At 55.4% G+C, this 14,702-nt stretch overlaps 1 protein-coding gene across 1 annotated transcript in view; it reads right to left on the reverse strand.

Moving 5' to 3' along the window:
• NTN1 (netrin 1) overlaps positions 1-14,702 on the reverse strand; it is a 184,903-nt gene that overhangs the window by 66,746 nt on the left and 103,455 nt on the right. Inside the window, exon 3 of the mRNA XM_058283488.2 lies at positions 2,833-3,021. Within this exon, the coding sequence (XP_058139471.1) occupies positions 2,833-3,021 (189 nt within the window). The remainder of the gene's footprint in view (positions 1-2,832; positions 3,022-14,702) is intronic.

Consider the following 14,702-nt stretch of genomic DNA (forward strand, 5'->3'; position numbering starts at 1 on the left):
AACACCCTCCTTCAACCACTGGGCTGACAACGAGAGATGCTGCGGGGGGCACGGAGAGACCCCATTGAAGGACTCAAGGGAACGCTTCTCCCTGGCAGCCTCAGAACCTCTCCCAAAGCTGGTTCCGGCCAAGTTCTCAGGGTCTTTTTGGCAGCAAGTGTCCCCTGGGGGGTCGTGAGGAACAACGTTCCCACCTTCCCTCAGGGGGTGACCAGGAAAAGGAAGGGCTGAGGCAAAAGATTTGGAACCGTGAGGAAATGCCTTTCCTCACCAATAAGACGGCAGGATCTTGTAGGCCACGTCCTTTCTCACCAATCACATAGCAGAGCCCTTTGGGCAATGTTTTTCCTCCAATCAGTGTGAGGGCCGGTCAGTAGTGCTCTTCTGCACCAATCAGGTGGCAGGACCCTGACACGTGGTCTTTTCTCACCAATCACATAGCAGAGCCCGCCTGGCAATGTTTTTCCTCCAATCAGTGTGAGGGCCGGTCAGCAGTGCTTTTCCACACCAATTGGGTGGCAGGACCCTGACTGACACATGGTCTTTTCTCACCAATCAGGAGGTGCAGTGGGTTCCACCCCCTTTCCAGGAACATTTCCTCAGCAAGGATTTGCATGTGTCCTTTTGAGCAGAATCCTCCTTAGGATTTAGCCAGTGGGTTCCTCTTCCAGACTTCCCACCAAGGCTGGGAGCAGCTGCTGGCCAGGGTGGGGAAGCTTCAAGCAGAGCCACCCCCTGGGCTGGCCGTGGCACTTGAAATCATTAAACAGGACCCACGCCCATTCTGCCCACATCTGTTTCTCTTGGAGACCAGTAAAAGGGAGCTGGGCGTTTCCACACCATTTAACCAGAGTGGCAGAACCCCCAAGGACAACTCCAGGTTTCCGGAACCCTGCGGCTTCCTGTCATCTCTCACTCGGAACGGTGAGAGGTGGCATACTGCCCTTGCCGCTCGCCCCAGCAGCAGAGGAGAGGGTGGGGAGGCAAAGGGCAAGACGACCAAGGCCTGCTCACTGCTGCTTCTCCAGGGACGTGGCGTTCCTGCTTCGACAGCAGAGACTGGCACACCCGGAAATGACCAGCGTCCTCCCACCTGGAGTGCAGTGCAGCCCAGACCAGCTCAGCCACGGACACAGGGCTGCTTGCCTGAGTGACCCTCAGCAGATTAGAATTTCATGGCTAACCCCTCCAAAAATTCGATGGGCAAGCCACTTGTTTACAAGACCCCAGCCTCAGTTTCTCCTGTAAAAGAGAGACAACAAATATTCTCGGCGCAGGCAAAGGAATTGGAGACCTTCCAATTACGTTCTCTGAAAAAATCGAAAACCGTCCTCCCTCGTCACGGCCCCGGCTCACGCTTCGCTGCCACCGCAGACATTTCCCTCGTCCCTTTGTCTAGTCCACCTTCTCACTCTCTGCTCAAAGTTTCCTGGGGGATTCTCACTTGGCTCAGGGGAGTTTTCACACGGAGATGCCTGGCTGCCTTTATGCTCAAAATTCTCCTGGTGACCACCAATGGTAGCCTCAAGTCCAGAGCCAGAAGGAAAGCTGGCTCGTCTCTTGGAAGCCACCCTACTCATCCCTGTACATTGGGAATCAAAGGAATTTCTGGAGGAGACAGACTGGGAACTTGTTTTCTGGGGACGTTCCATACAAGCAGGGCTGGCCCGGCACTTGGTTTAAGCTCCATGGTCGCCATCTTGAAATTCTTAGTCTTTGAACATTTTCCGTTGGCACTGGGCCCCGCAAATCATGTCCTGTGCACGAGTACCCAACACCTGATGGGTTTCTTTTTCAGAAGATGATACCTTTGCTTCATCCTCAGGCTCAGCAGCGGCTAGGACAACGCCCAGCCTGAGCTTGGCAATGGAAGGGTTTTGCTACTGCCGCTCAACAACCTGGACCTAATTCTGCCAGGGCAGGACCCCTCCTGTGGCAGGGTCCACACAGGCCCCTGCCCATGCTGGGTGCTGGCCCCAGAGCCCTCGGAGGGAAGCCATGTGCAAGGCAGGCCCTGGCTGGAGGTCCAGCGTTTTGGACCAGTGAGTCCCAGTTCCTGGAATTTCGCAAAGCTAACGGAAACATCGCCCCCAAACATCTCACCCCCCAACATCACCAAATTCCCCGGCATTTCATCAGCTCCTCTGAGTCATCTGACCACTGCTTCAGTTTTGTTGGTGGGAGAAAAACAAACAATGGGAAAGTTGAAACATTAGTGCTTGCTTCGGTGAGCAAAAATGGAGTCTCTGGGCTTCTTTAAAAAAAAAATTTTTTTTTTGTCCTGAGACAATAAAGCTATTTGCAGATGGATTAAATGTTCCTTCGGCCATCATGCCCCCTGAAGCCGGCGGCCTCTCTAGGGCTGTGCATGTCTGTGTGTGTATTGGGGGGGGGGGGGGTGGAGAAGGGGGGGGCGCTCACATCCTAAGAACGTCCGTGTGGGTTTGGTGAAAGGGAGTCCTTTGTCCCCACGTTAAGCCGGCGAACATGACTCCTGCCCCTCTGGTATGCGGCACACCTGTGCAGAGCAGAAGGGGGGCGGGAGAGACCTGCACCTTCCCAGGTTTCACACCTTCTCCTTTGAGCCGTTTCTCCATCGCCCCTTTGTTTCGGCTTAGACTTCCAAATACCCGGACGGGGCAGGGAGCTGGGTGTGTGCGTGCGTGTGTGCACGTGTGTGCAGGTGTGTGCGTGTGCAATGGACTCGGGCCTTGTCGACTTGTATGGGAACTGGAAAGAAGAAACCGAAGCAGAGCAGGAGCGGGAGGACGGGGTGCCCCCAGGCCCCCTGGCTGGCGCAGAGGCCGGCCCCGCCGCCCGCCCCGCGCCCACCTTTGCAGGCCTTCCGGTGGGTGATGGCCTTGCCCATGTCGCGGTAGTAGCCCTCCTTGCAGTAGTGGCAGTGGCGGCCAGCGGTGTTGTGGCGGCAGTTGAGGCAGACGCCACCACTCTTGCGCCCCGAGAGTTTGTAGAGCTCCATGTTGAAGCGGCAGCGGCGGGCGTGCAGGTTGCAGTTACAGGCTGCAGGGAGAGAGGGAGAGGCCGTCAGGGGCGCCGCGAGGACGGGTCCCGTGAGGCCCCCCACCCGCCCCGGGCCCAGTGCGGCCGCCTCTGGCCCCGGAAGCGCGTGACTGGCCTCCCACTGTTTGCACCCATCAAGCGGCATTTATTGAACAGCCAGGAACGCCTGAGCTGCTATTGACCCCCGCGTCCCTCTCAGATGGAGACTGTACCTTCACCTCAAGCCTCCCAACCCCAACACTGCCCACCCACCCCCCTTAGTGGGGAGGTGGAACTCACATCCTTTTCGTGCCCAAATACTGCTTCCAAGGCACTCACCCCTACCCTCGAATTCATCCCGTTCCTCTGAGGCTCATGTCACTCGACTATCCTGTCCTCACCTACTGATGACTCTGGGGCCTTCTTTCCACCACCACTGGGACCATCACGAGGCCCACCCAGCACCTGGGCTCTCAGGTCTCTGGCCTCACACCTCCACTTCCCTACCTGCTGGCCCCTTCTCAGTCCTGTGTCCCCTACCCATCCCGTACATAATGCCATGCCTCAGGGCTCAGCCCCTTCTCTTCACCGGGTCTGTAGCACTCTCTCCAGGTGTGCCTCGCTCTCCCCAGGTGTGCCTCACTCCCCTGGGTCTGTCTTAATCTTCCCAGATCTCTTTTACTCTCCCAGGTCTATCTCACTCCCCTGGGTCTTTCTTATGCCCCTGGGTCTATCTCACTCCCCTGGGTCTCTCCCACTCCCCTGGGTCTATCCCACTCCCCTGGATCTCACTCACTCCCCTGGGTCTATCCCACTCTCCTGGGTCTATCTCACTCCCCTGGGTCTATCTCATGCCCCTGGGTCTATCTCACGCCCCTGGGTCTTTCTTACTCCCCTGGGTCTCTCTCACTCGCCCAGGTCTATCCCACTCCCCTGGGTCTTTCTCACTCCCCCAGGTCTATCTATTAAATCTTTAAATAGCTCCCTGGTGTTCCTCAGGGTCAAGTCTAAGTCCTTCAATCTGGCCTTCGGGGCTCATGAAGACGCTGCTCCTCTTTCCCCTTCCAGACCTTGCTCTGTCCAGCTCCCTCTGCCTCGGTGGTTCAGCTGAACCAAACTTTCTCAGCAACCGGAGCACGCCAGGGGGTAGAGGGGACCCCTCGCCTGCCCCTCTGTGTCTTTCACTTCCGTTCTTTTCCTCCTGGGACACCCTTCTCCCGACCGGCCTCTTTACCTGGCTGCACCCTTCTCATCCCCCGTGTCGTGGTTTCGGCGTCACTTCCTGACCCCGCGTCCACCTGGCTCAGGCACCTGGACCTCGGGCTCCCTGGACCCCTCATCCCTCACCACGACCGCCTCGGGACGTGGCGTCACCAGCCCAGCTCAGGCTGACGCCACCTTCCATCTGGCCCACTCCTGCGCACTCGACACGGTGTGCCCTGCTTTCATGCTACAATTTCACTTTAAATCACATGTTATTTAATACCTAAAGAAATATACGTTTAATGCCATAAACTTGAGAAACAAAAGCATAAAGGAAAAAAACGCACTCATACTTCCATCAGACACTGCTAACGCTTTGCTGGGGTCTTTCAGGCTTTACCATTCATTGATCAGCTCTGTAACTATTTAACGTTCTTACAAAAATGGATCATTCTTGTACCTTCAGGGTTTTTTAAAAATAACTCTTTATTTTGAAATAATTTCAAACTTACCAGGCAGGTACAAAAAATAATACAAAACCCATACAGAGAATTATAACATACCCACCCACCCACCCAGATACTGAGATATATCTAGTTACATACTTTTTCAAAATGATGACTATTTTTTTTTTATGTCAAATACCATCCTTCATGATTCTTAAAGTCTGTTTAGTACTCCATCCTAGGGACAGATGGACAAAGTGGGCTCCTTGGTGTGGGTGCTGGATGCCTTTTAAAGGAGGTCTTCCCAGAGTTTGCCAGTTAGGCTGTTTCCACACACAGTGGTACCCCACCTTTGCACAGACATACCTTCCTTCTGCTCTGATTATTGTCATGCAGGAAAAGTTCTCACAATGGAACTGCTGGGTTAAATTTTGAATCTACATATTTTTAACTTTGGATCCAAATGGCCAAATTGCCCTCAAGAAAGTCTGTACTAGTTTACGCTCCCACCAGCAGGAAGTGAGAGCTCCTATTTCACCACTCCCTTGAAAAGAATAACATTATGCATTTGGTATCAGCATTCTTTTTCTGTTTTATCTTTGCCAGTTGTTCGGGAAGGGAAAGAAAGAAAGAAAACACATGTGATTTTAATTTGCAAGTCTTTGATTACCAGTGAGGATGGACATTTCTCTTTGTTTACTTTTCTATGTTTTTTTTTTCCTGTGCATTGCCTGTTCATGCCTTTTGCCCAATTTTTAAATCGGGTGGGCTTTGTCCCCCTCCATTATGTTTACCACTCTTCTATATGGTGGACCAAAAACTTTATCATATGAGCTTCAGATCTTTTCAGCATCTTATACATATATTACTTTTCCTCACGATTTTAAAACATTTGCCTCTTTAATTTTCCTCTGACATTACAAGCTTCTTTAAAGAAGCTTCTCTCTTCCGAGAGTCACCATCCAAATCGCTCGCTTGTTAGTCACTCATTTAACAAGCAGAGTTGGACACGGGTGTTGGGAGAGCACAGGAGGATACAGGAGAAGACTTGGCCCATGCCTGGAGGCCCAGAAGCAGCTGAAAGTCAAGTTAGGACAGAGGGAAGCAGGTGTGGTTCAAGTGGTTGAGTGCCTGCTTGCCACATGGGAGGTCCCGGGGTTCTGTCCCGGGCGCCTCCTAAAAATAAAAACAAACAAATGAAGAAACCACTCAGGGGAGCCAATATGGCTCAGTGGTTGAGGGCCTGCATCCCCTATATGAAGTACCGGGTTCAATCCCCAGCTCCCAGTACCTCAAAAAAAAAAAAAAAAAAAAAAATTAGGACAGAGAATGACTCTGAGAGCCTTACCACTTGTCCCTCAAGACCTCCAGCCTTTGGAGCTGATGTCAACCAGGTGCAAAGAAGGAAGGTAGAGGTACAGGCTGCCCTCTGTGCAAAGGGCTGTGCTGCATCGACCCGGCCAGACAAGGGTGATGCCAAGGGAGGTGCTCAGAGAGGTTAGGAAAGCAGCCCAGAGCCACAGAGCCAAGAGCTGGGGCCAGGCCTGGAAGCCAGGTCACCTGTTCCTGGTCCACTGCCCCAGAGGAGAGGACTCCCAGCACCGGAAGTAACAGCTGGGCTAAAGACAGCCCAGAATCTCGATCTTTCGGAGAAGCACAGAAGCTGGAGTGCCTGGCACATCTACTGGGGGCAAGGACCTGGGAGGATCCATCAGATCCATCAGATCTGACTTGCTCGGGCCTTGTACAGGGGGCGGTGCCAGTGCAGCAGCTCAGGTCCTTCTCGGGTGCAGAAGCGAACGCTGCCTCCTCCTCTGTAAAAGCAGTTCCAACCATCCTGTGCTCCCCCAAGCGGGTCCCTGGGCTCTGAGCCCCTCCTGGGAGCTCAGCCCCCCTTCCCACCTCAAGGAGATGCTCGGCCTGGGAGCTGTCTCCCACATGCACCCTACATCAACAGAGGGCTCTTCCCAGACAATTGGTCACACAAAAGAAAACGCCGAGGCCACACATCAAAAGGCAGGGCTCCCCTCCGCCCCTCCCTCGCAGACCTGTCGGGGACATCAAGTGGCAACTGCCGGCGTTCTCGGGTTTTGCAAGATATTTTACCGCTTGTTTTCTTTTCCCTTTGTTTTATTTGCCCTACACAAACGGAAAAATGCATCGGGCTCAGCAGCTCACATCTGGATCCCTTGGCTCCACACAGAGGTGTCACCCAACGCCCCACTCGTCCCCAGCCCCTTCCCCGAAAAGACACCTTAATCCCTCATGCCTTCCTGTTTATCTCCTGCTTCTCCTGGAGATAAAAATATTGGGTATTGGTTTCATTATCAGGTTTCAAGCAGGGAAGGAAAGGGCAGCTCTGTGAGAACACAAAGGTCAGGTCGCTAATCTTCCTCGGCGGGCGTTGCCTGGGACGGCCAGAGTGGCCAAGGGGGCCCCAGGAAGGGAGCACAAAGCCTGGGCCTGGGTGCCTTCTCTGGGTCCGGATCCCAGCTCCCCAGGGAGAGCTGGTCTGGTCTAGGATTCTAGCTCCATCCCCGCCTTCAGCGATCATGCGGGAATCCCCTAGGATGTGTCACTTGTGGCTCCATAACTGGGGGCAGGGAGCTAGGAGAAGCCCCACCCCAACTCCCCGATGGGAACTGAACAGCAAGAGGGGCACGAGAGATGGGGTCCTCTTCTCCTCTCCCATCAAAAAGTCCCCCGGTCCTGCTTTACGCAGGCCTGGCACCACTTCTTAGCTCCCGACATTCCTTAGCTTTCCTGGTCCTTTCCACCAAGCTGGAAGTGCCTGGCCCCTCGCCACCCCTGGATCAGTTCATTTCCACACAGTCTGCAGCACTCGAGCTAAGGGCCAGGCACTGTGCCACATGACAAGGGGAACACGGGGGTGGACAGTGCATTCTCGACTGTCCAGGGGCGCCTCGTCTAACAGCAAGAGCAGGTGGATGTGCATGTATGTCAGCAAACTCAACATGAGACAAATGCTCCTGGAGAACAGAGACTGTTTGCCCTTATATCCTGGGGACCCAGGATAAATGTTTGTTGTACAAATGAGAGAGAGAGAGGGAGAGCAAAAGTGAATGAAGAGAAGATAGATGGATGGATGGATGGATGGGCAGGTGGGTAGATAGAGAAGATGGATGGATGGATGGATGGATGGAAGGATGGATGGCAGGTGGGTGGGTAGGTAGATTAAATAGATGATGGATGGGTGGGTGGGTGGGTGGATGGATGGGCAGGTGGGTGGGTAAATAGATTAGATGATGGATGATGGATGGATGAATGGATGATGGGAGGATAGATAGATACATACATAGATAGATAAATGGAAGGGGAGGGGACGTGACGAGGCAGGATGGGAGGATAGGACGGGAGGACAGACGGACTGCCTGGGCCACCCTGACAAGATGAGGCTTTATGACATCTGTGACATTTCTTTCATATTGTTGCTTCGAACTACTTTAAACTTGCCTTGATGCCTTAACTGTTCATCTACTTCTCTTCTGTCACTCCAGGAGACTGAGAGCTTTAAGGAAAAGAACCCACACCTCAGATGTCCTGGGCCACTCCCTGGACTCTGAGGAGGGCTTTGCACATAGTAGGGACCAAATCTGTTTCCAGTGGTTTGAAGAGTTTATCAAACACAGGTGACGGCCTCCCCCAAAGACCCCGATGAACCACCTCCATGCCCAGCAGCCCTCCTAGGCCCACGAAGCACGGCGCGGATGCTGCTCAGCTGTATCCCAGGCCTTGTCTCTCCGGCTCCGGCCCTGGCTCCCCCGACTGCACGTGGCTTGGGGGCTTTCTCAGTGGAACACGAAGACCCCTTGGCCACCGGCCTCTCAGAGGCTCTGGCCTCAGCCCCAGGGCCCCTCCTCTGCCGTCCCAGAGCCCACGATCCCACCCAATGCTCTTCTCTCCTTCCAGGGAGAGCCTTTGAAGGAGGATGTCCCGTGTTGTTTCTGCAGCATAACAAGGAACTGGGGGCTCAGGTGTCTGCAGCTGCACTGTCCAAAATTTCTGGTCCACGAGCACATCAGCAGCAGGTGGAGGACTCTGCATGAAAGAAACCACGGCCCCAGGCCCGGAGCGCCCGCGCCCCTGGCAAGCAGGGCCCTTGGATCTGTCCTGATGAACCACGCATTTCCATGTGTCCAGGCCGCAGGGGTAGCCGGGGCACGATAGCCACTGGCAGGGGAGCGGGGGTTGCTGCTTCCCTCGCCAGTTCCTCTGCTAGTTACATCTGCAGCTGCAGGGCGAGGCCTGCAAGGACAAAATGCTCTCCCAACTCCCCCAGGGAGGGACTGAAGCAGGGATTGGAGTGGGGGCAGTTTTGCCCCACCCCTCCAGCAGACATTTGGCCACGTCTACAGACATTTTTGGTTCACGACTTGGGGGGTGCGGGGCAGGCAGTGCTCCTGGCCTCTAGTGGGTAAAGGCCAGGGATGCTGCGAAACATCCCACCATGCACTGGACAGCCCCGCACAGCAGGCTTCCTGCCCCGAGGTGGACCGGGCTGAGGTTGCGAAGCTCTGGCTTAGAGAGCTCGTGACACCACCACCCCCGGTGTGGGCATTTTTATAGCCCTTGCCGCTGCCCTAAAATCCTGTTCTCTACATGCAATGTCTGCAGCCACCCCTTAGGAGTGCAGCTTAGAATGCTGCCCCCGAAGAGTGACGATGCCTCGCTCCTTTGACCAATGCTTGAGCAGAGCCTTTCCGAGGGGCCTGGCGCTGGTGGGGTGCGCGGGGCACGGCGATAAAGCAGGCAGAGTCCCTGCCCTCATGGTGCGTCCAGGCTCAGAGGAGAGGAAGGCGGGGACCAAGCGCTGCCACAACGGATCTGGGATTTCCAACCGTGGCGAGGGCTTCCGTGCTGGCAGTCTTGCTGGCACCTTCGGGGGGCAAGGCCCGGGAGGAGAATTAGAGCAGGGTATTCTGGCCAGTGCTTCTCAGTGGCGACGAGCATGTGGCTCTCGTTGAAATGCAGGTGCTGATTTGGGAGGGCTGGGAAGGGCCTGAGAGTCGGCATTTCTGACCAGCTCCCGGGGTTGCCCCTGTCACTGAGACCAACGTGGCTGATGGAACTGGAGCAAAACTGCAAAGAAATCGGTTGGAATACAGCCCAGTCTCCGGAGAAAGAGCCGTGAAGGCACGGGGAAGAGTTTATGGTGAAAAGCAACATCTCCTTAAACAATCGGTTTGGCGTAATACAAATATTTGGTAGTGATTTTTAAGCGTTTGAGGTCGTCGTGTTTCCTCCTCTTGCTACTTTGCTACTCTATTTGGTGTACTACTCATCCAGAAAGCGTCTGCCTCTTGCTTCTGAACTTCAAGTGCTCCACCTCCAGGGCTTGCCTTCCTGGGCCGGGTTTTAAGCTTTCCCTGAAATGGCAGGATGAGCAGTCACGCTCCCACCCGGGCTCCTGTGAGCACCTGGAACGGCAGAGCTGGCTGATCAGTTCTGATCACTCCGAGTTGGCCTTTCCAAAGGCCTCCTTCCCTGAGAGGAGCAGAGCCAGGACCGGCCGAAGCCTTTCTGGGCTCCTTCTGTGTACAGGTGAGCTGCACATACAGAGAAATGACCGTAAATGTCGATCGACCGATCAAACTGAAAGCCCAGACCGTCGGCTTCTCTTCCTTATTGGCCGATCTGGCAGCTCGCGGACTTCGTTATTTATTCGAGAAATATTTACTGAGCAACCACTCTGGCGCAGGCCCTGCTTGAGGCAATGGGGCTATAACACCGGTGAGCCCGGCCTTGGCGGAGTCTCTGGAGATACCTGAGCATGGCGAAAGTCTGGGTAGTGGTGATGCCTCGCTCCAAGAGCCACCTTGAGCCCCCGAGTTGTCACAGAGGCATCAGCAGGCCAGACGCCAGGGCAGCGGGGACCAGCCAGGGAGAACGCGGCCAACAGACCTCCGCCCCCCAGCTTGAGGAGCTTCCCAAGGAAGCGCTCAGCTCGGTCAGACTCTAGGGTCCGCAGGCACTTGCAGGGATGCCTTCTTTCCACTTGAATAAAAAATACTGCGAAAAAGCATCACGTCGGCCTGCTCAGGAGGACTGGACAACGGGACTGGGCAGTTGGTCCAGGCTGAGCCCCGGCAGGGTGGGAACACCGGAAGATGGGGTACCTTGAGACGTGGGAGAGGGCCACCCAGGACTTCCCCGATGGTGGAAGGGAGGGGGGGCTCCTGCGTGCCCGCTTGCTGGTTACTCCGTCAACCCCGGAGCCCCTCGGACGTGCCGGCTCTGGATGGGGAAACACGGCTGCTGATACAGCTGCTGATACAGCTGCATTTCACTCCCTTGGGAAATTAGCCCTCCCCCCCAAGCTGTGGTTTTCAATTCAGGGAGCCACTGGTCCCTGTCTCCAGGCCCCAACAGGCGATGGTTCTCAACTTCAGATGCACAGGCTCCCCAGTGGGATATTAAAACAAAGACTGCTATGATTTTTTTTTTGGGGGGGGGGGAATCCCTGTTACAGGTTGAATTGCATACCCCCAAAAGACGGATTGGAGTCCCAATTGCCAGGACCTCAGAATTGTGACCTTCTTTGGTAACAGGGTCACCACAAATGGGATTAGGCAAATCCAAAAGAGGTCAGCCGGGGCAGGAAGGGTGGCCCCTTAATCCAGCAGGACGGGAAAGGACACACAGACACGGAGAGAGCGCAGACAGCCCTGTGACCGCAGCAGCAGAGACAGAGCCACGGACTGCGGCCACCACCAGAGCCAGGAGAGAGGCGTGGGATCCCGCAGACTTCAGCGAGAATGCAGCCCTGCCGACACCATGGTTTTGGACTCCCAGCCCCCAGAACTGTAAACCAAAACAGATTGCTGAGCCTCCCCCCACCCAGAGATTCTGCTTCAGGGTGTCGGTGGTGGGGCCTGGGAATCTGCATTTCTAACAAGCTCCCAGGTGATACTAATGTTTCCCACACGAGGACCCCACAGTGAGAACCACCGGTCTAGACGACGTCAAGGAGAAAAAAAGGTGCCTAAAGACGGGGTCGAGGCGCTGACAGTGGGGACTCACAGTGGCTACAACATCACCAGGCAGCAAAGGAGAGAGGAAGGAAGCTGCAGCTGGGTTGAGAATCCTGGGCTCTCATCCTCTGGAAAACCCACGCGGCATCATCCCAGTCTGAATCTGAAAAATGAGGACGTGATCTCTTTCCTGGCCCTAGAAGTTAGAGGACTGCATGATACCAGAACTCAGGGGGCAGACACGGGCCAACAGGGAAGCTGCAGGGACAGTGCCGGAGTTCAGGACGGGTGCGATCCAGGAGAAGGCAATGATGCTGGGACAGGGCCATGGGAAGAGCAGAAAGGCAAGCCCCGGCCAGTGGGGGAGATCAGGGATGGCATATGACGATCCCATGGCCCGGAGTAGCCAAGAGGACTGGTGGCCACTCCGGCTTCCCAGAGAGAAGGCATGTGGCAAGGAGACTCTCCAGAGGGCAGAGGGAATTAAAATCATCCTTCCCTGTAAGGGGGGGCAGTTACCAACAGCAACGTCCCTATTCAGCCCCGGAGCCCCTGAAGCCAAGTGGCTAAGGCGGGGGCCCACTTGCTTAAGTGTCTCCTTCATGGCGCCCCCTGTTGGCAGACAGAAGACCGAGCGCCACAAGGTTTTCTGAAAAGCTCCTACTTGAAAACAAAACCTCTGACCCCGCCGACCTGGGCTGTATCTCCGCTATCAGAAACAAAAAAAAACGGTGAGGGGTGGATCAAGGTGGCAGGGAAAATGAAGACCTGGGAAATGCTTTCAAAACCCCAGTGCGGGTGTCAGTCAGGGAAGCCGGGGTCCCTCTGCTCGCCAAAGGCAGGCTTTAGATGTCTCTGATAAAGTCCCTGGAGATAAGTGGCCTGTGTTTGTCCAGGGCTTATGGCGCTTTAGCCAAATCTGAACACAAAGCAGCCCTCTGTCAACAGTCCTCCAGGCCCCTAAGAGGGCTGAGCAAACACTACAGTAACAAGTTCTTCACACCTGGAGGCTCAGGTCTCTTTGTCAAGGAGGCGGACAAAAGAGCTGTGGGGAGCGCGGCCCCCTCCCCGGCCAGACCCCCCCTTCACCCCAGGCTTCTGGAGAAGGGATGGGGGTGGGGAGGCTCAATCTGAGGTCTGGTGAGTCCTGTCTCCATCTTCAAGCAGACGTGGGAGCTACTGGGCAGGGGGATGGAGGCCCCACCAGCCTGCGAGCAGCCTGAAGGGCATTTCGTGGGCTGGGGTGAGACCCGCCGGCAGGATGGAGGGCACAGAGAACGACAGAGGCTGTGCTTTCCAGAAAGGACAGCCTGTGCCCCAGCCGACGGCCAGGCCAGCCCCCCGAATCGGCTTGCCATCGCCCATCATTCTTTGCACTGACTTTTTTTCTCTGTAAACATCTGAGCCTTTTCTTTCCCCTGCCCTTTTTTGGCTGCCGCGTCTCCCCCTAAGGCTCTGAAACGATCCCCTGCTAACGTCTCCCAAGCCTTCTCTCTGCGAAGAAAAACCCAGGGCTTCAGCTGCAAAAACCTCCTCCTCTTCTCCTGGCCGGCAGGCCCATCTCGAGGAGGAAATGCCGAGGAGGCTCCGTGAGGCCCCAGCAGTCATCAACTCTTTGTCTGTAGCTCTTCAGTTCCTCCCAGAGCCCCACCCCAGGCAGCCAAGCAGAGGGTGGGTCCCGGCCCGCCTCCCCCAGGGACTTCAGCCCCGGCCCACTGGAAGGCATTCCCGGCTCCACCTCCCAGCATCCCTCCACCCCAAACACTTCCCTCATCTTGTCACTCCCCTATTCTGGAAGCTTCCTGCGTGCAAACTCTCGAGACACTGGAGGCCTTGCTAGGGCCCTGCAGGAACACCCCCCGCTCCCCCTCCATCCACATCCAGGACCCACCAGCTAAAGAGAGGAAGGGAAAGTTACCAGCGGAAGGCAAAATCAGAAGGCCAGGGGGTTGGTGCGGCCTTACCTTCCCCGCATAGAAGAAATCCCTCTCTTTGTCGAAGAAATGAGAACAACGAGGCCCCAAGAGGCAGAGACGTTTCCAAGGCCTTGGAACTAGTGAGTGGGGACCCCTAATTTAGTGCTCTTTCCATGAGCTCCTCCAGCAAGGCTAGATGGCCTGGGGCAGACAGAAGCCTGATGAAGCCCCACGGCTGCAGGGGTTCAGTCCCCAATGCAGAAAACCGTCAGAGTCCAAGGGGGGTGTTTGAGCAAAGCTACCCCAGCAGCTTTTGTCACCACGCATTCGCTTCTGCCTTGTGACTCATCGGTCCGCCCTTCCCAGATGCCCCTTCAGCTGCAAAGAGACTCCCTTCCAATCTCTTTCCCCCAGAGGTGGCACACACACTCCGCGTGCTTTATTAAACAGACAGATGAGGACTGATTTGCCAGCCCAGCAGGCCAGGCCTGGCTCCCGGCTCCCTGGAGTCATTCCCCATCTGTAATAGGTCCCATCATGGAGTCTGGCACATGCCAGGCGAGAGATCCAAGGCCGGACTCCAGCGGCGGCGGGCGAGGCTGGCTTAACGACTTGCAGTCGAGCTGTTTCCCGACACCAGGCAAGAAAACACGCCGTTCCCAAGCCCTTCCTCTCTGCCTGCACTCACCGCTCTGCTTGACCGTTTAGCTGATTCGGCTCTGGTTCAACCACGTTGCTTCGGACGCCAGAACACTTTTAGGCCCCCAGCGCGGTCTGACCTGGGTTGTAAGCTCTAGAAACCAAGGTTCCAGCCTAAACCGTTCCCAGGATCTGACATGGCACACTGTGGCTGGGGTCTTGCTGAAACTGGGGGTCCTGGTGAGCCACTTGGGAGGCCAACACCAGCACCCCTTCACATTTTCCTGATTCACTCTCCAACGAGGGGCGCCAGATTCAGCCAAGGAAAGTACGGGACACTTGGTTAAGTGGGAATTCCAAGGAATGATTTTTTTTTAAATAGAAGCCTGCCCAGATACTGCATTTGTCTTCAACGCCTTCCAGATCCCCATCAAACTTGTGCTTTGCCTAAGATGTGGGATTTTTTACAAGACAGTTTTTAGCAAAGGCAGCTCTAATTTTCTCAG

This window comes from Dasypus novemcinctus, chromosome 21 (genome assembly GCF_030445035.2).
Source record: "Dasypus novemcinctus isolate mDasNov1 chromosome 21, mDasNov1.1.hap2, whole genome shotgun sequence".
Lineage (NCBI taxonomy): Eukaryota > Metazoa > Chordata > Mammalia > Cingulata > Dasypodidae > Dasypus > Dasypus novemcinctus.